We start from the raw sequence: 26346 nt of genomic DNA, 5'->3' as shown, positions 1-26346 counted from the left end.
GATGCAAAGAATTGTTTTTATTAATAGAGCTTTAAATTTTCTTATGAGATCTGTATAAAAATGTCATGATCATTTTACCACATATTCTCCCAAACCCGTGTCCTTTCCTATTCTGTGTCTCCAGTCATCCCCAACCGGTTTCATTGCCCTCAGAATTTAAAGTTACATCAGTAGCCAGGAAGCCACTCTATTCATGTTACCAGATTTTGTGATAATCCCAGAAATTTTAAGACTTACTCCCAATGTAGGGTATGAGACAGGCATGTAAGCAGACTGTACAATGTGATAAATGCTACAATAGAATTATGTGCAAGATGAAACAATAAAGTAGAAGGAGGAACTCCTAAATTAGGCAAAGAGGTGAGATGAATTCACAGATGAGAAAAAGGCTTTAGCTAAGCTTCAGAGGATGAAGATAGCTCACTAAGAGAGAAAGAATGTGTGAAGGGACAGAGACACGGTCAGATAATAGCAAGAAGTTCAGTTTGTCTGGACCAAAGAGTAAATGGGATGCATTACAGTAGAAGAGACAGTCGAGAGGTCACATTCGGATTATGAAAACGGCATGCATAGACTGAAGATCTTTGTTTTCTTCCTTTGTAAATTTGGGATGCTCTTAAAGAATAATTGCATAAGTAGTTAGCATATGGTGGCTAAGCTGGACAGTCTGAGACCGGAGACGGGAAGACTACCCAGAAATTTCTTCAACTGTCTAATTGAGAAATCATGGTGGATTGCATTAAGGTGATTCCAGAGAGAAAGAAATAGGAAATATACTGAGTATGTAGAGTATGAAACATGGTGAGAATTAGTGATAAGTATTAAGAAAGAGGACTTTGACATTAAGCCCTGGGTGTCTGGCTTAGATTCCTAGGAAAGAATGTAATGAAAGGAATATAATGAAGGAAGCAGATATCCCATCTTCCAAGGAGAAGATCAGGTATGATGGCTTCAACATGGCTAGACTGAGTTTGAGGTATGTAGAAGAATATCACCATCTGGAGATTCTCAGAGGAGATTTTATAGAATAGATCCATTCAAATATTCCCATTTCTCTGAGCCTCTGAGTCCTTCCTCAACACTGTGCCAAGGCAACTGTGGCATCTTCACCTCTTTTAATGTGGGCTGTTGTTTCTTCCAAACTTAGGAGCCATACTAGCAGTGTAAGAATGGTTCCAGGAGCCCTTGCCAGAGCGTCATAATCTAAGTCATTGGAGGATGACATATATCAATAAATTCATCCTTATCCAGCCTTACCTTCTGCCTCCACGCCCTGGTCCAGCTTCCTCAATATCCATTTCCACACCCCTGTCTAGGGATTACTGTTCTCTAGCACATCTACCCTGATGTTTCTATCCCAAGTCTCTGAGTCCCATCACTTTCCCATCAGGGTCTAGCTTTGGCTTAGAAGACTTGTCAAGGCTACAAATTCACTTCTTCCTTTCTGATATTCTGTTTTTCCTTTCTGAATTCAGGTCCAAGGACAGGGTTTATAAGAAACTTCAGAGACATAAGAACCAAATGCAATGAGTAGTTCTTGATTGGATTCTGAAGAAAACAGTTGTAAAAGACATTTTGGAAAAAAATATAAAAATGTAAATAAGGATTGTGTGCTAAGTAGTACATATGATGGGGTTCTCGGCGGGGGTTTGTTTGGTGTGATGGCAGTGGTGTGGCTGTGCAAGAAGGAGTCCTTGTCTTTGAAGATGCAGGCTGTGGTATTCAGAGGCAGAGCGTGGTGATGTACGTGGTTTCCTTTGGAATGCTTCAGCAAAAAAAAAAAAAAAAAAAGAAGCAAGTATGGCAGAACATCAACTATTGTTATATCCAAGTGTTGTTGTAGATATGGGTGTCCATTATAGTATTCTCTCCACTTTTCTGCATGTTTGAAATTTTTTATAATAATAAGTAATAAAAGGTATTTATAGAGGAAGGAGAAGCTTATACAGGTGTGATAGGTCAAGATGAGGAAACGACCAGGAATCTCACAGTAGAAACCTTTAGGATGGAATGGTCCCAGAAGTGGTCCCAGAAGTGATGCCAAAACTGTCTCTCCGGTTCTTGGAGGATGACATACTGGGCAGCCTGCAAAGGGCTCTCCCCACTTACATGCAGAGGGAGGAAAGATTCCCTACTATAGGAGTCAATGCTCTGAAATGCTGTTTCAAAAGAAAATCAAACAAAATAAGAATATATCTGCTCCTAAAATATAACACTTGCTTTCTCCCCTCCTCCACAAATATTTCATTTTAAATGAGCAATTAACTCTACAAACTACCAAAATACCACACAAACTCTTTCTACAATTCCTCCTTGTATCTTAGAATACGTTTAATCCTTGGAATGAAGTCCAAAACAGAATCACTTCATACTAAGTTCAATTTTAGTATTGAGATTCTACTGTACAGAGAGAAAAGTATTGCTCACATTGCTATTAGGACGCATAGTTTGTTCCAGGAGTCCCACCTCTGGGTATACATCCAAAGAAAACAAAATCATTATCCTGAAGAGATATCTGTACGCCCATATTCACTGCAGCATTATTCTCAATAGCCAAGGTATAGAAACAATGTAAGTGTCCATCAACAGATGAATGAATGAAGAAGAAAATGTTATATATATATATATATATAAATGATATAATATATAAAAATATATATAATGACATATTTTTCAGCCTTTAAAAAAAGAAGGATGTCCTGCCATTTGTGATGACATAGAATAACTTGAAGGGCATTATGCTAAGTGAAATAAGACAGACAAATATTGAATATTATGACTTATATGTGGAATCTAAAAAGAAAAGAAAGAAAAAAGTCAAATCTACAAACAGAGTAGAACGGTGGCTGCCAGGGGCTTGGGGGTGGGGGTGAAATATAGAGAGGCTGGTAAAAGGGTACAAACTTTCAGGTGTAAGATGAGTAAGGTTTGAAGATCTAGTGTGTAACATGGTGACTATAGTTGATAATACTGTATTATGTAATTGAAATTTGTTAAGAGAGTGAAACTTAAATGTTCTCACCAAGAAAAAGAAAAAAAGCATGAGGCAATGGGTATGTTAACTCGATGCTAGAAAACTTTGCACAGTGTATTCATATATCAAATCATCACTTTGTACACTTTAAATACATTACCATTTTAATTTATTTGTCAATTACATTTCAACAAAGCTGAAGGGGAAAACAGGAACATAGTTTGTTGGTCAGATTAAATCCATCACATAAATTATCTTTCCTTCCACAAGTTACCTCTGTCTTTGAACTTGAGACTTTTTGAGTCTCAGATTCCAGAATCTTAATTACCACAAGTAGATTTCCAGGGGCTTAGACCATGAAGTCACAGAATTCCTAAAATATTGAGTGGTGTTCTGCCTGATGTGCTATATGCTTGACATCTTCACCTTGTAACAATTTAAACATCCATATGAAACTTCTGTATTCTCACTTTTCATCTCATGGTGAAATATGCTCTTTCTATGTCTTCCCAAAGATTTAAATTATTTTCCTATAACACACTGAGGAGACAATTCTGATACAATTTCTCCTTCGGCAGACACTAAATATATAATTTCTCTTACTTGCTTCCAATTCTGGAAAACTTAGTTTTTGTTCTTTTTAAGTAGTAAGTACAAGTCTCCTCCCAACATAGAGTGAACATTTGAACCCATTTCTGCTTTTTCAAATAGAAAAACTGAGGCAAAGACCACATTACCTTCTTAATTATTAGCACAGTCATTACTTTCTTAATTATTAACATAATCATTACCTTTGGATGAACTAAAACATTTTAGCTCCCCTGAAGACTTGAAAATTTTGAGTTTATGTTTTTAAAAAACTGTTTCTGAATTTTAAAAATCAGAAAGGATTGGACTGTTGCCCGCAGGCTTCCTGGAGCTATGTAAAATTTCACTGCCAGACATGGGTAACTCAGAGGCAAGTAAATTCTCCTTATATAATCCAATGTTCAAATGCTGGCATGTAAACTGGATCTTTTGTTATCTATAAGAGTAAGAAGGCATATGGTAAAGACAGCCTTTCAGAGCCCTTTATGTCTCATTTCAGGAATACAACACATCTTATTCCAAAAATGCAGAGCTCAACATTAAAAACCCACCACAGATTTTACCTGTTGAGGAGAGGGGTGAGGATGGGGGCAGACTGTAAGGGAGAAGTCAGTTACTTGAGGGAAGCCAAGAGCACCATGAGAAACAGAGAAACTCCCAACAGCCGGGTCAAGTCAGAGGACAGAGGGCAGCACAAGAGGACAGAGGTAGGTGCGGAGTAGGGAACATGGGACAGGATGCAGAAAACAGGGCTCCAGGTCTGGCTGTTATTTACATGATAGAGGAATTCACGTATTACAAATAGCTCTCACATAGATGGCTTTATTCAGACCTTATCGTGGGCAGGCAGGCATTATTAACTACATATTGCCCTCAGTGGTACAGAGACTCAGAAGCAGGCCATGAGCTGTGGCCCTTCTCTAAAGGAACAGAACTTATAAGCAGAGTCCAGATCTTCCCACCACAAGCCCAGGACTCTTCCCAGGACCTCCGATTTGGACTCCACTGTCAAAACCAGAGGCACTGAACTTCACGGCAACTGTGACAATTTCTCTTACTTACCAGTACAAATTTTAGATGTTTCATCAGTTTAGGATCCTGTTTGTTTCTTTATTCTGCTTGGAAGGAAATCTGATTCCAACAGATACACAGATGTAAATGGTAACAATTTTTTTAATAGCTCCCCTTGCAATTTCAGGAAAACTCCAATTAAACAAAGATAGCAGGAAAAGCTTTTTTCCCAATAACTGCCCAAAAATGAGATCAGCTGGCAGAACAAAGTATAGCCTCCCTGCTATCATTGATTGTCTCCAACAGTGAAGGTACAGAATTCAATTCAATGTGCCTGTTTTTAGATAGTGTCTGTGTGTGTACACACACACGTATGTAGATATATATATAGATATATAGCGATACATATAAATATAATGACAAAATTAGAATTTGGAAAACAAGGTATTATGCTATGTGTGTGCCACCAAGGTTTGCTCTGAGTCTTTGAAGAAACAATGGAGGAAATAATCAGATGACTTGATCAGCGGGAAATGGATTGTACAAAAAGGCTGTGACAGACGCTTACCATGCTGTAGAATTGGCCTTAGATAGTGATACTCTTGTGTCTGCACTTTTATGAATGAATGAGTAAACAAATGAGTTCATTCATTTTTATTTGAAGAAATCAATCCAGAAATATTTACTGAGTAAATTTTGCTTGCAAAAAGCCCCGTGCTGTGAACTTGAGGGCTATAAAGACACTGTCTAAATAGAAGTTAAGGCTGAAGTATGAACAGGAATAGATAAGCCACCTTACAGAGAAGTGAATGATTCATCCCTTGAGAGAAGTCTGAACCATAAGTAGTCAAGGGATTTCGAAGTCACTTCCATTCCAGGGCTCAGGAAGAGCTTTGTTGTAGTTGGGGTTCTGCTAGCCTTTGACGGACAACTAGATTGAAACAGGACTCAGAAAAATGGAAGACAGGACTTGCAGGCAGAGCAGCTAACCCAAACCACTTCACAGGAAAAAAATTAATAATTTTTTAAGGCAGGCTATAGCCTTTGGTTGGGGGGCTGTGTTATCTCACAGACTGCAGAGTTTGAACTTTATCTGAGAGGTAAGAGGGAGCCACAGGAAGCTTTGAGGGAAGAGAGTAGTAGTTGTGCAAGATGATTAGAGACTTGGAAAATAAGGTACTAGTCCAGGTATGCAGTGACAAAATCTGACAGAGAGTAGGTGCGGGGGAAAGGGAAAGGCAAGTGAAGCGAGGAGGAAAATGACGTAATCACCAGCCAGAGCGCTGAATAGACTTTGCGCCCCCTAGAGGACGGAGATTGTATCGTATTCATCACACTACCTGACACTTCACAAGCTCTGGGTATTTGCGGAGTGAATACAGAAGGCAAGGGACGGGAAGGATTTTAATTATTGCACTTTTGAACGTGGGCCACTTAGAAGAAAATGGCGCTGTTCACTAAAATGGGAAAATTGGTGGTGAGAAAATTCTGATAAACAAACAACTAAAATGAAATGTGATGATGATGTGGAACTGGAGTATCTCTGCTCTTCGGTTCCTCTTAAACACCCCTGATCTGTAACTGACCTACAAAATTATTTTTTTAGGTCCTATTAGCAGTTCTGCAATAACAGGAGTCATTCCTTTGTTCATGATCGTTGTCTTCTTTCCTAAGTTCCTTGCACGCATTAAAAACTGTGACTCTATGAAGTAATTAAGACGATGAAGGGGGGGAAATGGACTGATTGTGTTTTGCCTGAAACTGCAGCATGAAAAAGGCCCAGTAGGTGGGCGTGCTGTCTGGCCATGCTTAACATCCAAGGAGATAAAAGATAACCCCTGGCAAGGTTCCACAGACCTCAGATTTTAAGGACCTGCATTTATACCAAACACGAAATGTATCTGGGATGCCTCGGGCTGTATCACAGGTACAGAGAAGTGGTTAAACTGTGATTCAGTGAGTCCTACTCATGGATTTAACCATTTTAAAGCCCAAACAAGATTTTTTATTGCAAGAAACAGATTATTTAGTTGGAGAATCATTCTCTCAGTTGTTCATCATTTTTTATGAAGGCTTCTGTGGGTCTTTTTTTTTTTTTTTTTTTTTTTGCATAAAAGGACATTCTCTATGTCTGCCAAGTTTGGAAATGTTATCCAGTTCTCTGTCATAGAGATCACAGTTTGCAAACTTAGCTCGCAAATTCAAATAACTATGTAATTTCCAACCACATCTTTAATTTAGAGCATCTGACACTATAAGGCATGCCAGTGAAAGTAATGGTATCGAACACCATAAATGTCTTGAGAACAAATAAACCAATAAAAATGTTACTCAAGATAATGTGTGCAGTAAGAAAACTCACAGGGAATTTATGTCTGCTTAAAGCATCTATTCAAAATTTGCTTTTACAACTACTTTAAATGAATAATAAACATGTTACATTACTAAAAATAAACCCATTTAACAATAACAACAGAAAGCAGCTGGTGTGATGGGCTGTTCTTCCACTGCAGCTGCTGTGTGTTATTTAAATTTTACATTTTGCAAGCGATATAAAAGCAGTCTAGACTTTTAAAAATGCTGTATTCATTGGGACTACTTTAAAATTTTCTCTTATAACTCAGAATTATAATTTTTTCAACTTGAAAACATAAATTTTCACCCCTATATTGCAGTGTTTGTGTTGTAATGTCTATGCTTTCAAATATATGAAATGGATGTGGTCAAAAGCTTAATAAACTTCATATACTACATATTTTCATCTGTTTACAAGACTTTTGTTCAAGAAGTACCAAAGAGGAAAATAGACACAATTTTCCAAGTACAAACTGTATTTATTCTTCTGTATATTAGAGAATAAAGCAAAGCCTAGAAAAATCTATACATGAAATACTGTATCATTATGTGAACTATGACAGCTGAACATAAACTTGGGAATGATTCAGTTAAACAGTCTAAATGTATCAGGTCCTGGGGAACACGAGTAAATGAAAAGCCACTTCTGGTCCCAAATGGAAGGAATAAGCATGGAAACCAACAAGATGCTGGGAGTCTTGGATGCTTAGATGTCAGGCACTTTTCCCACTTCATTTCATTTAATTCTCCGTCTGGGTGGTTTGTCCTGACGCCTTCATCCCCTCTCCCACCGTGAGTCCTCTCTGCTCTTCTGTGATGTCTTCCCCTACAGTGATCCATCCCTGTTTCCCTTTCCTCTCTCTTTTCCTTCCCCTACAACATCCTAATTTTTTCCCTATGTATCCTCCAGAATAGAATAATAATAATAGGATAATAATGAGTGGTTATTTGTTTAAACAGATGCCCTGCATACAAAATTAAAGATTAATCTACAGAGGACCAACTCTATGGAGTCCACTCCTGGCTTCAACATTCCTTCCACATCACAGCCCACCAAGGTCGAGAAGTGGGTGACTAGGGTGGGGGGTGCTTCTTTGCCATCCCTACTATGGGGTCAAAGGAGACAGCTCTATACCAATGGTCATTTCTTACGATCTCTATTTAAAATGAAACTAAATGTGTATGAGATCCTTTCTCCCTGACCCATGCTACACTATACACCCTGGTGTGCTAAATATTCCCATAGTGCCTAAAACACGGACATCTTCCAAAAGTCTTCTGTCTTAGCAGGCAAAAGACACTTTGTGAAACAACACTGTGTCCTTTCTAGATGAAAACCATGCTTGAGTATAAAGCATGCACTTTATATTTTCCCAGCAGAGACTGACATGTAGTCTCTCCTTTGTCTTATGTCCCAGTGGCTTAATTAATCCATGCCATCTGCCCAAGCCTCTAAGTATTTGAGTTTAGAGCTCCTTTAGATTCCCCAGCCACACTCTGATCACACCTGTTAACCTTGTCAATCCCCCCAAAATTATAATTAGCAATTGACTTCAATGATTCAAAAATGAATTTGTCTCTTAAGCAAAATTTCCAAAGTGACTCCAAAGTGTACACACCCATCCTTGAGTGGGGAAGGGAAGAATGAGAGATCTTGTTACCTGCTGCGACTTCAAGAAACCTTACCTACTGGTCTAAGGAAGGGTAGCCTGCCTTCAGCAAATCCAACATGTTTCACCCTTGCTAAAGAAGAGCGTGCAAACACAGCCACACATGCAAATTTAATCTCGTTTGATCATCCTGCCACTCTTAGAATCTTCTTCTAAAAATAACTTTGATATGCCAATTATTAATTCGTCATTAACAAATGACTAAGTTTATTTCCATTGGAATCTCTAATAGAAAATATTTAAGAAAATGTATTCAAGTTTACTGAATGTATTGGAAATGCCTTGAAAGTCAAAATTAAATAAATTCACGACCTTAAAAATATTCTGAACATCAGAATTAAAATATCCTGTGTAACCAAGGAAGACCCTATGAGACCTTCCCAGGGCAGACCCCTCCCCCATATCCTCTACTGTAGCTCCTCCCTGAAGTACCCAGATAACAGCATCTCATGCATATTTCCTGAGTTTCTCAGATGCTGAAAACCACCACCAAATGGAAGAATTAACTACTTGATGATCACGAGCAAGTAGCTCCCAGACCTTCTGACATCTAAGGATCAATCACCATCAACCAATCAAAACTGTACACAGCTGATCACATACCCTGGGCTGCCCCGCCCTCAGCTGGCCTTTAAAAAGCCTCAGCTGAAACCCTTTAGGGAGTTCAGGTATTTGGGGCACTAGCCACTCCTCCTTGTTCAGCCGAGCAACAGACCTTTCTCTGTTCCAGACTTCAATGTTTTGGAATAGTTTGGCCTCACTGTGTGTTAGGCACACAAATTTACGTTCGGTACAATGTTGGCAAAGCCAGCCTAGGAGTTTATGCCCATGGAGATGGAAGGGACTGCCCCTTCCCTGTGTCCCAGCAGCTGCCAGAGCTCACTTCCCTCAGGAGAACCAGCAGTCACAGGCCGGCGGCCCTGGTGCGAGGCTGTTTGGAGCTGAGACACACCGGAGCTGCAGTCCACATTCGCTGTCACTTGGGGGTGAGTGGCTCCAGCTTGCTCAGACTGGGAATTCTCTCCACTCCATCTGGGCTCATCTGCTTGCAGGAGGTTAGCTGTCCTGGGCTCATTGTGAGCCACTCTGAGTCTGTTCTCTTTCGAGAGCTGGGGCAATCTGTTTGGAGGCCTCCATCTGGGAGCGGAAGAGGAATTTTTAGACTACACCTCCTCTGACTCTGTGACCGACCGTAGCTTATTGGTTGTTTGTGTTTTTGTGGGACCATGTTTGTTGTTTGTATGTGCAGGTGTATCAGGACTTGCATTGGCTGGTGAGACGTCTTTGGTGAGTAACAGGGCTCTCGGTAACGACGCCAGGGTATCCTACCCTATCGCTTTGGCTTCACCTGCCATGGAGTTTTGGTTCGAATTTTCCCTTTCTTGCCTTGGTCTTTCATTCAACTTCATCTCTGATGGGGCACTGGTTGGGGTTTACCCCTTTTGGACTCATGAGGCATTGGTTAGGAATCTCCCTTTTGGAGCTACAGAACTGTGACCCTGAAAGACTGTTTTGGATCGTTGTTTGCTTGACATTTGATAACATCAGCTGTGAATAATTAAGTATGGATGATCAGGGCTCCGTTCCATTTTATAGTCCTCCTAGGGCATATTTGCAAAACCAGATCTTCAGCTATGCTCCCATAAATTAAAGAAAATGATACTTTTTATTGTAACACTGTGTGGGCTCAGTACCCCCTGAGATCTGGAGAACAATGGTCCCTAATGTCTCTGCTCTTATATCAAAGTGGGCCTTTTGCAGTTTGGCTTTTACTCTTGGCAGGGTGGGGTTGGGGTGAAGTGTCTGGGTACTTGAGCCCAAATCTTGTTCTTGTCCCGGTTTTGTGGAAAGTGAGGCATGTGAATGTGAGCGAATGACATATACATACTATTGTCTATTACTGTGAGTTCTTTAAACTGAAGTGGATATATGGGAACTGGGGAAAAAATTCCTGAAAATAACCAAGACGGCTGGGTTTTGTAAAAGCAGTTAGAGGAGGAATTAGCATTTCTCTTCTGTGCCTTTGGGATGTAGGTGATATATCTGGTTTCTCAAGGAAAAAAAGAGGTTTTTTTAAAACTCCAGTGGAAAACTGAGAGATCTCTGGTTCTGCCTGTCTTTACGTTAAAAAAAAAAAAAGACTTGTAAGTTATTTAATTGACTTAAAAGTAAGTGCTTACAAATTAAATACTTCTAAGTGTAAAAGAAGATAGAACAAATTTTGGGTTCATGTGATCTGGGAAATGGTCAATACTGAATTGATGTCTTTAATAAGCTAGCTTAAGCTTGTTGGTATAATCAATACAGACGTGTCTTTTATTGTACCTACATTGACAAAAGGTTAATAAGTTCATGTTTCTGTTGCAGAGTTTGTCAGCAGAAAAAAAAAATTAACTTGGTATGATGAAACTCCTATAAATGAATTAAATGCAAATGGGATAACAGCTTTTGAGTGAACTGTTCAGAAATGATTATGTTTTAGGAATGTCTACTTAAAAAGACATTCAGTAACTTGAAATTTTAGAGTCATGCTAAACTGGGTTAAATGATGGAAGTTTATTGAACAGTTGAATAGCTAGGCCATCCCCAAACCAATTAAGATACTGAAACATTCACTGGAGGTTGAGATTTTTGACAATTGAGGGTTCTAATTTAGATGTGTAATCAAAGCTACTGAAAATGATGGGGGAAATATTTCAGTGTGTTTCAATGTGCAGTAGGAAAGTAAGATGTGTTTTTTGAGTTTAAAAAAAAAAAGGTATGAGTAATGGAATTGTCTTTTGTTAAAGGAAAAGAAGGTGATATGGTCCTGGAGCTGGTTGTTTCTAGGTGGGAGAAAATAAAGTACCGGCTAATAATGGATACAGAAAGTTGTAGAAGGTTTGTAGAGAGGGAGCCTAAAAAAGGAATTCTGTGCACGGTTGGGCTGAGATAAGATTAAAATTATTTAGGTAAATGGACTTTGTTTTTAAAAGTAGTCTGGTGCAGGACTAGATTTGGTCCCTCTCTCTTAAGAGAACAAGGTTACTTAGAATGCTTCTGACAACAGATTGTGGGAAACATTTTGATATTTTTTTGACAAACTTCCTATTCTAATGAAAGTTCTTTTAACTTCAGCTAACTTTGGGATGCTTCAGGGCCCCTTGAGACATCTCAGAGAAAAATATTAAACGAACTAGGACTGGTTGGTATGTTGAATTATATGGGAAGCATTGACAAATGAGTGATAAGCCTCCTTGGATTATACAGTATGAATAAATGTTGTTAGTGTGAACATTCTAGAAATTATATAAAGTTTCTGAAATTTAGATGTGTCCTGGTATAATGCTGTAGCCATAATTCTGGTTGTTACCTTGAAATGTTGTACATCACAGCAGCATGATTAAGCTTCTTTGTCAAAAACAATTGTAATCAGATCTTTTACCTTACATTTTTGGGTCTTTTGTCATTCATAGACAGTTAAGCTGATGCTTTGCAGAACTGCTTTATCTTCCAGAAGATTCATAAAAGGAATTTTTTTGACAAGTACAGGTTTCTTTTAAATCTTACTGCTGAGCTGGGTAAGATATTTAAGAAATATAATGAAAACTCTGATTTCATAAAACTGTTAGTTAAAAAGATTGATTGCATAGGATTGAGTGAACTGATGAATATGGTTATAATATTGAGTGTTTGAAGTATGATGGGCTTTTATTCTGTTTTCTAATTGAACTTCTTACCAGATGTTTCTATTGATACTGCCTCTGATGTTTAGGATGGAAAGAGAATTCTCTATGAAAATGAATATATGTATGTATATGCATGACTGGGACATTGTGCTGTACACCAGAAATTGACACATTGTAACTGACTGTACTTCAATTTAAAAAAAGAAAGAAAGAATTCTCTAATGGAGTTGTCACAGTATAACTACTCATGATGTATAACAATGCTTGCTCTAAGTCTACTGCTAAAAGCACATGTACGGTGCTTTTGTAACAACTGGGTATAAGTGATAAAATGTATGGCCTATATAGTGTCTCCCCATTAACGTACCTCTGAGCCTTTTCATGATATCTGATTAGGTTTCCCCCAATATGGATAATTAGGCAAATATAGAGGAGGCCTAGGACCAAGGTACATGATCTAAACCTGGGGCAGGAGCTATCACCTCAGCATCAATGGACAGATATTTTGATCATCAATGCTTTCTACTGAAAGATTTGTAATTAAAGGGGGAAATGATGGGAAAATCTGCACATATCAAGGTATGGGGAATAGTCATTCTGGCTTATGCATGGTTTGACTTAAACTTTACTGACCACCAAGTAGCCAGTTTTCTGGCCCTTTGGACATGCATTGTACATCTGCTTTGGCCTTGAGGAGGGGAATGCATTTAAAAGTCAAAATGGAGTAGCTGTGGTTCAGACATCCAAGGTAAAACTAGGTAGCCATTGTGGACATGATTTCAGACACATTCCTGCGTTGTTGAGAGCTTGAATTTTCTTAGCTGTGTCATACCTGAGATGCCACCTAGCCATTCTCAAAGCAGTGTCTCCTGGCAGATGGCAGCTGCAAACTTATGACCTCAGGGTATCCTCTGGTAACTATTAAATTTTTAGACAATAAAATTGCTTTAGACATTAGGAGAAAAAAGAAATATGTGGTGGCCAGAAGCTCATATGTATATGTTAACACCACATCCAAAGTTAAAACCTACTCAGATAAAAGTAGACAACTGGCTACAAGTCTCCCCTAAAGTGCCAGGTCCAGACTGGTTTTCAGGTTTAATTTTCTTGAATTCCTCAGGGAATGAGATCTTAATCATACAAGACTTGGATCCAGGACTTGGAACTTGGGACTATTTCCAAATTGGATTCCATTCCCTCAATCAAAGTAGGACTGTGCCCCGTTTCAGCAGGAAGGAGTCAGAGTGGTCATCTCCCCATTCCCTGAAAGATTTTGGGAGCGATGAAACAGGATTGGCAATTGAAACTGAGTTCCTCTGCCAAGTTTATGATTAACCTCTATCCAGAATATTATCCTCCTTCTTGTCCAACACTTGTTCTTAAGATTGAGGAGTATCAAAGAAAGGGGTAAGTTGTAACCCAGTAGGACCCTATAGAGCCTTCCTGGGAAGACCCCTCCCCCATATCCTCTGCTGTAGCACCTCCCTGAAGTACCCTGACAATAGTTTCTCATGCATATTTCCTGAGTTTCTCAGAAACTAAAAAACCACCACCAAATGGAAGAAATTAACTACTTGATGATCGTGAGCATGTAGCCCCGAGATGATCTGGTGGTAAGGATTGATCACCATCAACCAATCAGAATTTGCACAGCTGATCACATGCCCTGAGATGCCTGTCCCTCAAATGACCTTTAAAAATGCTCAGCTGAAACCCTTTGAGGAGTTCAGGGTTTAGGGGGCATGAGTCACCTGTTCTTCTCGCTAAGCTAGCAATAAACCTTTCTCTGCTTCAATCTATGACATTTTGGGATTTTGTTTGGTTGGTTCTTTTGGCTTCCTATATGTCAGGCGTACTAATTTGATTTCAGTAACACTTGGAGTGATTCTGAATGACATTTCAAAACCAACAGGTCAATTAGCAAAGCCATGTTTATATGAAATCCTCTCCATTTTTATCCCTGAGTCAGCTTAAATGGGCAAGTTACACTAGTTTTTGGTCCATTCTGAGGAAAATGCATATTGCCTAAGTACAGCATTAATTGGAAGACGTCAAACAAGGGCAATAGGCAGCTCACACTCAAAAGACACAAACTCTTCTGTGACTTTCAGGGACGGTTTTTAAGGACAGTGTGAAGGATAGGGTCTCAGGATGCATGGTCAGCTTGTGCTCGATTCTCTGATTGGTTGTGATAAATATACTAACATTATTTTCAGGACTTGGCTGAGCTCTACATTTCAGATCAATACTTAAGAGAGAAAATGTGATTTATTAAAAATAATTCCTCATCAGATAAAACTTGTAGACAAATAAGACTATGCTTAAAAGCTAGACTTCCTATTAACTCATTCAAAATAAGTTAATGAAAAGCCCAAATAATGAATAAAATGGTGTCATCTTTAAGTCATTTTGACATCAGAGTCAACTAAGATTTCTACAAAAACACTACCAATTAAATATTATCAATATTCATCATTATTTGAGCTTTGGCTCCTAAAATTTGAAACTACTCGAAAGGAAATCTCTGCTAAATAGACATGGTACCTACATATACTATCAGTGAGCAATGAACATCAAGGAGATCAGAAATAGTTTTTTACCCTTGATTCTTTTTTTTAACATGTGTTCTTATTGCCTTCCTTTGAAGTAAAAACAATTCTTTTATATGTTGTATGGTTTAAAGTATAATGATCAGTGATCATATGGCAAATCCGTGCTTTTGATTTTGAAGGTCTTATTTTCGACCAGGAATGAGGGCATTTGAATCAGCTCTTTGTCCTGGTACAGAGTGGAAGAGACCCTTCCTCGCTTACCTCCCACGGGCTCCCTGACTTTGACTCCTTGCTACCCAGCCACAGCCCACACGGGAGCCCTGCGAGTCGGGGTGACACACCCATCAGTCTGAAGGGCAGCTCTCTCTGGCAGGAGTGAGCCAGGGCCACCTGCTCTCATCCTGGTGTCCGTTGGACTCTCAAAAGAGCAGGAAAATAATCTGATTCTCCCTTCTCTCTCCTTCCCCAGACCACTCAGTTCTCAAATGTGCTGACTGTAACCATGACCTTTACATTAACAGGATAACTAGAAGGATTTGTTGGGAGAGTTTTAGAAGCTCATGAGTGCAACATCATATATTTGATACAAGCTGTGTGGCTACTCCCATTCATGATCTTCTCCTTGCCAACTTCTCAGCGCCCGTCCTGCAGGGCATGGAGATCCTTATTCAGATCTACACAAAGGAAGACAAGCTCCTGGGATATGGTCATTTAGGTGGAACTATGGCCACTGCATTCCTTGGCTGGAAGGGACGATAGGAAATATAGGTGCCCACTGATTCCATGTGTAATGGGGCAAAGCTGGCTCAGCCACTGACAGGCTGTGTGCTTTAACTCACTTCTCTTGAAGCTGCTATCCCGACAAATGACAAATGATCTACATGGCCAATGGATGCCATTTCTTAATGGCTTTTTTGGAGGGAGGGGATTATTGAGTGTGCTTTTTTTTCCCCCAACTTGTAGCCTTTCTGGAACATGTTCTCTTTTTTTTAATTCAAGTAGTCAGTTTATAATGTGTCAATTTCTGGTGTGCAGCGTAATAGTTTAGTCATACATATATTCCTTTTTATATTCTTTTACATTATAGGTTACTACAAGATATTGAATATAGTTCCCTGTACTATACAGTAGGAACTTGCTGTTTATCTATTTTATATATAGTAGTTAGTATCTGCAAATCCTGAACTCCCAATTTATCCCTTCCCTCTGCCCCCATTTCCCCCCTCCTGGTAACCATAAGTTTGTTTTCTATGTCTGTGAGTCTGTTTCTGTTTTGTAAATAATGGAACTTGTTCTTTAATGTCAAGAGTTCATTGCTGATCCCAAAGCCAACTGAAATAAAGTCTCTGTAGGTTTTTTGGCAGTATTGTAATGTGAGATGTTTGTCAGCAATTCGATTCAAGGCATTTATCTTGCAAAATTTAGAGTTTAGGCTCTTTTATTTCTCCAGTTGGCAGAGAAAAAAAAAAAAATAGCTTCAGGCAAGGTCAGGTTGAATAGCTGGTCTCTTTAGCCTCGCCGGGTAGCAGAGATACTGGTGTAGAACTTCCTAGTTCGTGAGGCAAAACCTTCCACCTGATCTCAGTCATTTCTCCTGAAGTTGAACATGTCCCACTGAAAACAGACTGTCTCTCTGCCGAAGCACAAGCACAGTATTTGGACACATAGTCTCCTTTCTGTGACCTATTAAATGCCACTTATGAACTGCAAGGCAGACCCAACTATTTATGGAGTGGGCAAGTCCCCAGGGGCATGTGAGGACTCCTCTGTAGGACACACTTTCAGTGATAGTTGAATTAATTTACAAAGTAAAATTTTTCTACCTAAGACCTGTAAATCTCCATTTCCCATCTATAATTGTAACAATAACTTACATTTATTGAACACTTACTGTGTGCCAGGTACTGTTCATAGCCTTTTATGTGCAGTAATCTATTTAATTCTTATAATGGCTCTGTAAGATAGGATCTATTATTATATATAAACTAGAAATAAGACACATTGCCACCTTGCAGGGTTTCACAAGGGTCCAATGATGCAGGGCGTATGAAAACCTCCAGGATAGCACATAGTTTGTAGCTCCTTTCTTTCCCACTTAATGATAGACTTGAAATGCAGCTCAGGTTTAAAGGATATAAATTGAGGATGGTGAGAGATAAAAGAAATACAATATGGATAAGTAAGATTGCCCTGCGGAAGGAAAACTCTAATAAAATAAATATTTGGCTAGAAATCAAATTGTGTTCTCTCAACAGAGCTGTCATCAGCCTCTAATGAGTTGTCATAGTCTGAGGATGGGAGAAAGAGGTTAACCTACATCTGCCCTGGTTTTTTCCGCATAGCACCTCGACTTTATAGTATGTCAGTTACTAATTCCTCTGCTCTTTCATTCTTTGATTCATTCATTGAATCAACAGTTATTATTTACCTGCTCTGTGCCATGAGCATCAGGTACCAGGGATGAACATTGCACACTCCCTGCTCTTATGGAGCTTGAAGTCTAGTGGAGGGGAGGGGCAACAGACCTTAAGTTGTCCGTGAAAGTGTATAATTGCAAACAGATTTAATATGGCTTGGGGAGCATAGGAAAAGATCTTCCTGAAGAAGCAGGACTTGAACTGAGAGGAAAGAGGAAAACCAGAAGAGTGTGGCAAATGAACGATACCAAAACAGTCTCAGGATTTTTCCACCTAGACATTACTAATGACCTTAACAAGAGTTTTGTTGAAGAGTCTAAAGTGGAAGTGGGACTGGAGTGTCTAAGAGGGAGTTGGTAGGAGGTTAAGAAATGGAGATAGTAAGCAAAAACAAACAAAACACAAGAACAGTAGCAACAAATTATCAGAGAAATGCAAATCAAAACTACAATGAGGTATCACCTCAACCAGTCAGAATGGACATCATTCAAGAGTCCGTGAATGATAAATGCTGGAGAGGGTGTGGAGAAAAGGAAACTCTCCTACACTGTTAGTGGGAATGTAAATTGGTTCAGCCACTATGGAGAACAGTATGGAGGTTTCCTTAAGAACTGAAAATAGAGTTACCATATGGTCCAGCAATCCCACTCCTGGGCATATATCCAGAGAAAAGTCTAATCCTAAAAAGATACATGTACCCCAGTGTTCATGGAAGCTCTATATACAATAGCCAAGACATGGAAGCAACCTAAATGTCGACAGACAACTGGATAAAGAAGCTGTAGTATATTTATACAATGGAATACTACTCGGCCATAAAAAAGAATAAAATAATGCCATTTGCAGTAACTTGGATGGACCTAGAGGTCATCATTCTAAGTGAAGACAGGAAGAGAAAACAAAATGCCATATGACATCATTCATATGTGGAATCTAAAAAAAGAAAAAAGAAAAGAATAAAAGAGGTCTTTAATGAACTCACCTACAAAACAGAAACAGACTCTCAGATGTAGTAAACAATCTTATGTCTACCAGGGGAAAGGAGGTGGGAAGGGATAAATTAGGGAGTTTGAGATTTGCAAGTGTTAGCCACTATATATAAAACAGATTTTTTTAAAGTTTCTTCTGTATAGCACAAGGAACTATAGTTAATATCTTGTAATAACCTTTAATGAAAAAGAATATGAAGACAAATATATGTATGCATATGCATGATTGGGACATTGTGCTGTACACCAGAAACTGACACACTGTAACTAACTGTACTTCAATAAAACTACACTTCGTTGTTACGAGGGAAAAAATGGGAAAGAAAGAAAGAACAGCAGCAACAAAACACCACTTTTAAGAAGCCTGATGGTGAAGAAGAGGAGAGGGAGTTAGCTGGAGGGGGAGGGTCAGAGGACAAAAATATAAACAGTTTATTTAGCTTTCTGTCATCCTAGCTGCCCACCCCTTCTCTGCCTACAATGAAAATAGCACATGACAGGATAATTGCCAGAGTGAGTGGTGCTTGGACAGGAACCAAAATTACACTCATACAAGAATATTCACTTGGTAAAATTTAATATATGCAGCCCAGTAAGTTTTATTATGAAAATATCCTTGGACAAGGCAGGAGCCTTATAAAATAGAATGCCTCTTTCATTTACAATGGAATTTTACCTGTGTTTCAATTAAAAAATATATATATGTATTTATTTTTTTAATTGAAGTATATAGTTGTGTTACAATGTTGTGTTTCTGATGTACAGTATAGTGATTCAGTTATACATATATATTCTTTTTCATTATAGGTTATTACAGGATATTGAATGTAATTCCCTATGCTATACAGTAGTACCTTGTTGTTTATTTTATATATAGTAGTTTATATCTGCTAATCCCAAACTCCTAATTTAGCCCTTCCCACTCCTTCCTCTCTGGTAACCACAAGTTTGTTTACCAAAATGTCAATTGACAGATGAATGGATAAAGATGTGGTGTGTATATATACATATATATGTGTATGTACACACACACACACAATGGAATACTGAGCTATAAAAAGTGAAATAATGTCATTTGCAGCAACATGGATGGACCTAGAGATGATCATACTAAGTGAAGTCAGTCAAAGACCAATATGATACCACTTATTTGTGGAATCTAAAAAAAAAAAAAGATACAGATGGACTTATTTACAAAACAGAAACAGAGTCACAGACATAAAAATATTTTTAATAGTTTCCAGACACACCAGAGTAGCATTGCATAATTAAGCTAAACATATATAGTTTCAAATTAACTGAATATTCTGTTATATGAACAAATCTGCATGTTCATGAGGTATACCCACATTCTACTTTGGTGGATTATACAGATCCACAGTATTTCACTGGCTGGTTAAATTAAATATTTAGGGAGAAAATTAACTCTGTCAAGCCACTAGAAGATTATTTCTGCTCTGGTAGTCAGTTGCTGCTGCTGCTGTGAATAAAATAGGCATCTGTAATGCTGTAAAAAAAAAATCAAAAGAATAATTTAAGGATGGTAGTCTACTGATTTATATTCCCCTTGAAGCCATTTTTATTAATGCAGTTTGGGATGCATCTGTTTTTTACTGTCATTAGTAAGTTTTTCTCACTTTCATATTAATTGCATAAGAAAGCACATTAACAATCATTTCACTTATAGGAAACGATTACTCTGCACTGTGGCTACATGGACACCTCTAATACTTGAAAAATGAGTATGAGGCTAAGTACCTGACACCACACCATGGAGGGCAGTCATCTTCATCTGAAAGCCGTGAAGAGCCACATTCCATTCCGAGTGTTAAATAGATTAATTCACAGAAATTGATCCAAGGATCTGTGGTATTTTCTCTGCTACTGTTTCTCTTGACATCTTCCCCTCTGGCTACTACATATTTTTCTACAAAGGAAGTAATTAGGAAATAGCATATCTAATCAACTCACAGGGAATTGTTGTTGATCGGATATGGAAACTAGGTTCTAAGAAAATAAAAGGGAAGCTGACCTGCCCACTGGATTTGTGGTACCTGAGACCCACTGACTAGACACAAATTAAAAGCTATTCAAGTTTATCAGGCTCGATGCTAGCGCTTTTCCCAAAAACTGAGCAGAAGAGAAATGCCGGGGTGATTTTGGAAGCACCGAATTGCAGGATCTGGAATAAGCTGCTTTATCAGGCAGACAGCTAGAAAATCCTATTTGCAAAATAGCTCCCACTAGCTTCTTTTATGTCCGAAGTGAGACTCAATCTTGGCTAGAAATGCACTCTTGTCAGTGGTAAGGAAGCCGGAATGATGGCTCCCCCCACCATCAGAAGCACCATTGCCTGTATGAATGGACCAAGGGAATGCAGTGTCTCATAGGCACAGAGCTGACCCGGTACAGTCACTGTCAGCCAGCCCTGAGGGACAGTCCCGTTGAGCCGCCCGGGGAGGAGAGTTTCCAGACCAACTGGTCCGAGGCAGGCAGCCTAGGGCTGCACGATGGCCGACCAACCCTCCAGGCGAGAAGGTCAGTAAGATAGCTGCGGTAAAGGCCCCAAGGAGCCGAGGGGAGAGCTCCTGCACCCTCCCAGGTCTCTGGACGCTGGGGCATTTCTGGGCGGCCCCTCGCGCCAGCAGAGGAGAGATTTGGGAAGGGGAGGGAGCAGAAGGTGGCGGAGCCCGTCTTCCCCCACCCCACCCCCCTCCCCGCCTTTACCTGCCACAGCTGAAGCGCAGCCACCGGCTCTTGTCAAGTCCGCTCATCCGCTCCAGAGTGGACAGCGGCCACCGCCGGCACCTGCCGCTGAGCGGGCCACTCTGAGGACGGGGTACCCTCCAGGCAATCCACCGCCTAGATCCCATGGCTAGGATTTCTCTGCGCTCTGCTGGGACGCCCCGGCAGCTTGTTGCCGCGCTCGGCTACCTGCTCCTGAACTACCCCCTGCTACAAGGACAGGTATCCTCGCCTGGGGCTGAGCCCCACCCGGCACTCTACCTGCCCACCTGGGGCTCCCTGGGCCACAGAAGCCCCGACGGCCCCAGGCACAGCGTTCTGATCGCCAACCCCGGGCTCCGGGTGCCCGTGGGCCGCTCGCTTTGGGTCGATCCTCTCCGGGACCTGGTGATTCGAGTGCAGCCGGGAGACCAGTGCGAGGTGACAGTGCTGGACGCCTTGCCGCCGTGCCACGGCGCGCTGTCCCCGCGCCGCTTCCCCTGCGCCTTCGGGCCCCGCCAGGTCCAGTATACTCACTTTGGCGCCCACAGTCCCCGGCGCGCCCGGGTGCGGCTGCAGCTGCGCTACGACGCCCCGACTTCCACGCTGGTGCTGCCCTTCACCCTGGCGGTGGAAGTGGTCTTCCCCGAGCTGGAGCTGGTGACGCGCAACTGGCCCTTGGCGGTGGAGAAGCTGCGCGGCTGGAGCCACGCCATCGACAGGGGAGTGCTGGACTTTGCCTCCCCGGAGTCTCGGCCCGCGGACACCCGTAGATGCCGGCTCACCCCTCTTCCTCCCGAGGGCGGCCCCCTGCCGAAGTACGGGCGTTTGGTGGACGCTGTGGGGGCCCCTCTCCCCAGGGGCAAAAGCGTAGACTGTGAGGCTTTTGTCCGGGCTGGGGTGCGCTATCAGCACACGGCCACCACGCCCTCGCCCAACCGGGACTACGTGCCCATGGTGGCAGAGCTGCTCAGGCCAGGGGACAGAGGCGCCGAGTCAGGGGAGTTGCTGCTCCGAGAACACTTCCAGCTGCTGGTGAGCATCCGCGAGGGAGTGGAGAACACTGCGCCCAGGCCGAGCCTCGGGGCCCTGATGATGATGGAAGTCTATCAGTTGGTGCTGACAGCCCTGACGCCTGACGCGCTGGCTGCCGAGGACATGGAGTCCGATGCTGATGACCTCATTTTCAACATTCTTAATGCCCCCGCCACCACGCCGGGGCACCTGGGCTACATGGTCAGCACTGATGACCCCCTGGGCCTTCCAGTCTCCTTCTTCACCCAACGGGAGCTGCGGGAACTGAAAATTGCTTATCAGCCACCTACAGAGAAATTGGATGGGGAGCGTCTTTTCCAGCTGGAGCTGCAGGTGGTCGACGGAGATGGCGCCACCTCAGATCCTTTTGCCTTCACGGTGGTAGTGAAGTCCATGAACACCCTGGCCCCAATGGCTAACTATACCCGGGGATTACTGCTTTTTGAAGGTCAGTCAAAGTCTCTGTCCAGCGCCCAAAGCCTTCAGATCAGTGATAAGGATAACCTGGAAGAGGTGAAAGTAGTTGCAGTCAAGGGCTTGAGACATGGGCAGCTAGTGGTGCCTGGGGCACCTGCCGGGCGCAGGCACTTCACACCAGTGGACCTGGCAGCAGGGCGAGTGGTCTACCAGCATGATGGCAGCGACACCTACAGTGACAACATCATCTTCCACATGGAGGATGGGCAACACCAGGTGGAGTTCCTCTTCCCTCTCACAGTCATACCTGTTGATGATGAACCCCCGATGGTCAGTGCCAACACCGGGCTCTCAGTGACTGAAGGGCAGGTGGTCCAGATCTCCCCCTTTGTCCTGAGTGCTACAGATATTGACTCTGAGGACTCAACCATCCACTTTGTCCTGGAAGACCATCTTCTGGACAGAAAAGAAGGAAGAGGGTGGGATCCAGCCCCTGGCTCCTCCCACTCAAGTGAGTGTCTGGGGGAGATGCTGCTGCGGCAGGCTGAACCACCTCTGTTCCCTGAAGATGAAGATTGGTATTATGTGGAAAAGGAAGGACTTTATGAGAAAGTGGTGACTGAGTGGCTTCAGCGAGACATAAAGGAAGGGAGACTCTTCTACCGCCATCTTGGACTCCATAGCCCTCAGTCTGTAATGACCCAGATGACTTTCCATGTGCAGGACGACCATGATCCACCCAATCTATCCAACCAACATTTCTTCACCATCAAGATCCAACCAGTGGATCTGCAGAGTCCAGAGCTGTTTCCAGGAACTACCCTAGAAATGACTGTGCAGCAATACAAACTCACTCACTTCCAGAAGAAATTCCTCCAATATGTAGACTGGAACTCAGATGACGAGCACCTATGGTACACCGTACTGATGCCCCCAACTGACACAGATAGCAACCATCAAGTCCAGGCTGGAGAAATTGTGATCACTGATTCACCAGACACCCCCATCATGCACTTCACCCAGGCCCAGGTAAATCACCACAAAGTTGCCTACCAGCCCCCCAAGAATAAGTTGGGGATTGTACCACGGGTGGTCCAGTTCACCTACCAGGTGGAGGATGCTGCTGGCAATAGTGTACCCGGAACATTCACATTATTCCTGAAGCCTGTCGACAACCAGCCTCCCCAAGTCACCAACAGAGGCTTTACTGTCTTAGAAGGAGAAACTTTTATCCTTAGCAGTAATGAGCTGGATGTTACAGACTCTGACACAGACATTGACCAGATTGTCTTCATGTTAGTTTGGGGTCCCCAACATGGACACTTGCAGTACTTAAAAAAATGTATGGTCCCAGGGGAATTTTTCATGCAAGCTGATATTGTTAATGGGAGTATCTCTTACCAGCACAGCGGAGACCAGACCACCAGTGACACCTTTCGTCTGGAGGTAAGCGACGGGGTGCATCACATACCCATCACTGTCCAGATTTCTGTGCATCCCACTGTGGCTGGCAAAAGTCCCACTATCTCTATTACAGGTAGTCCATTATTAGAAGTTTCCATAGATGTACTGGAGAATAGAGCCACTGAGATCCCCATGGACATCCTACAAGGCCAGAAGGACACAGGTGACTTGATGCTGTCTTTCATTGTGGAGGACAGCCCAAAACTGGGCACTATTCTGTTGAATGGTTTCCCCACAGAACGATTCACCCATGAGGATCTCATCAGTGGGGCAGTAGTCTATGCCCACACAGGGGGTGAAGTTGGATTCCAGAAGCAGCATGATACCTTCAGCCTTGCCCTCTCCAAGGATTCTTATCAATGGGCAATGGGGGCCAGCACAGTGGAGAGAGTGCAGGTTCAAGTGCTCGTGCTGCCGGTGGACAGTGTGGCCCCCAAGGTCTTGGTGGGGGAGTCCTACATTGTCTATGAAGGTGAGAAGAGCCCCTTGACCTTACAACATCTCAGTATTGAAGATGTGGACACTCCCCAGGATAAAATCCTCTGCACGGTGACCAATCAGCCAGCCTCTGGCTACTTGGAAAACATCGCATCAGCTCCTGACTCAAAAGAGTCACAGGCTGGTATTCCCATCAGTGCTTTTTCCATCAGAGACATCTGGACGAGACATATCAATTACGTACAGAGTATCCACAAAGGGATAGAGCCACAGAAAGATCAATTCACCTTTCATTGCTCTGATGGCATCAACTCCTCCCCAAATGTCTTCTTCCCTGTAATGATCTTACCCACCAATGACGAGCAGCCTGAACTTCTTGTCCACGAGTTTGTGGTGTTAGAGGGGATGAGTCTGGTCATAGACACCCCACTGCTCAATGGAGCCGATGCTGACTTGCCACCAAATGAGCTTCACTTTCAGCTCACAGCCCTCCCTCAACATGGACGAATTATCCAGCAGCTGGCCACTGGCAGCCAGCCCATCTACAGCTTCACATTGCAGGAGATCCAGGAGGCCTCCACCATTGTGTATGAGCATGATGACTCTGAGACCACAGAGGACAGTTTTGAAGTCTGGCTGAGTGACGGCAAGCACACCACCCACAGGAAGGTACCCATTGTGGTGATCCTGGTGGACGATGAAGCCCCTCAGCTGACCATCAACAGTGGGCTGGAAGTAGAGACTGGATGTACTGAGGTCATCACAGGTCGGGTCCTGAAGGCCACAGATCTTGACTCAGATGATAAAAGCCTCAGTTTTGTCCTCCGTTCTGGGCCTCAACAAGGGCTTCTACAGAGACTGAGGAAACCCAGAGGGGAGGTGAAGGACAACCTCACCCTGGGAATGAACTTCACCCAGGATGAGGTTGACCGGGGCCTCATCTGTTACATCCACACAGGCCAAGGAGTTCAGGACCTCATCAAGTTTGATGTGACTGATGGGATTAACCCTTTGCTAAACCGCTACTTCTACGTCACCATTGGCAGCTCAGACAGGGTCTTCCCTGAGATGGTTCAAAAAAGGGTCACCCTGACGGAATGTAGCAGAGTAACCCTCACCATGGATCTGCTTAGCGCCAGTGATATAAATAGCCCTGATGAACAACTTCACTTCAGCATCTCACAGGCTCCTAGCCTGGGGCACTTGGAAATCTCGGACCACCCTGGGGAGCCCATTTCCTCTTTCACTCAGCTTCAGTTGGCTGGCAACAAGATACTCTATGTCTGCACTTCCAAGGATAAGATAAAGATAGACAGCTTTGAGTTTCAAGTGACTGATGGGCACAATCCCATGTTCCGGACCTTCAGGATCTTCATCACGGACGTGGATAATAAGAAACCTATCATGACCGTCCGTAAGCTGGTACTGCGGGAAGGGGAGAGCAAATGGATCACTCCCTTTGAGTTGACAGCAGAAGATGAGGATACCCCAGACGATCTTCTTCTCTTCACTGTCACCCAGGTCCCCATCCACGGCAGGATTTTGTATAACGGCAGCCGTCCTGTGGCCACCTTCTCCAAGCGGGACCTGAACGAGAACCTGATTAGCTACTGGCATGATGGCAGTGAGACGACCGAAGACAGTCTGTCCTTGACTGTTTCTGACGGCACACATGCTGATTTCTCTGTCTTCCCTGACACTGCCCTGGAGACACGCAGACCTCAGGTAATGAGGATTCACATAAGATCCCTGGACAACAGGCTCCCCCAGATTGCTTTTAACAGGGGCGCCCTGGCCTTAAAGCACCTTCACACTGGACATATGGGCTTCCTAATTACCAGCAGTCCTCTGAAGGCAGAAGATCAGGACAGCTCCCACAGGCTCCTAAAGTATAAAGTGACCAGAGGACCAATGCATGGCTTCATTATCAACACTGGCCTTGGAAATGAGAGCACGCAAGTGTTTACACAAGGTTAGTACACAACGTGCCCTGGTGCCTCTGTCCCTTTCCTTGAACAGATCAGATCTCTCAGTTATGTAAGGA

The 26346-nt window shown here is 42.3% G+C and overlaps 1 protein-coding gene and 1 long non-coding RNA gene across 2 annotated transcripts in view; one reads left to right on the top strand and one right to left on the bottom strand.

The window, feature by feature from the left end:
• Positions 1 to 19470: 19470 nt before the first annotated feature.
• LOC116658719 lies at positions 19471 to 21079 on the bottom strand. Its single transcript, XR_004314003.1, has 3 exons — positions 20952 to 21079; positions 19983 to 20151; positions 19471 to 19731 (listed from the first exon to the last, which is right to left on the bottom strand). It is a non-coding gene; the product is annotated as an uncharacterized LOC116658719 (long non-coding RNA).
• The window catches only part of FREM3 (FRAS1 related extracellular matrix 3), a 75197-nt gene continuing 69904 nt past the window's right edge, over positions 21054 to 26346 (top strand). The window contains 1 exon segment of the mRNA XM_032464203.1: positions 21054 to 26274. Within this exon segment, the coding sequence (XP_032320094.1) occupies positions 21096 to 26274 (5179 nt within the window). The 5' untranslated portion in view covers positions 21054 to 21095.

The sequence above is a fragment of the Camelus ferus genome, chromosome 2 (assembly GCF_009834535.1).
Source record: "Camelus ferus isolate YT-003-E chromosome 2, BCGSAC_Cfer_1.0, whole genome shotgun sequence".
NCBI lineage: Eukaryota > Metazoa > Chordata > Mammalia > Artiodactyla > Camelidae > Camelus > Camelus ferus.
Note: the sequence above shows the minus strand (reverse complement) of the source record. Positions and strands in the feature narration are given on the sequence as shown.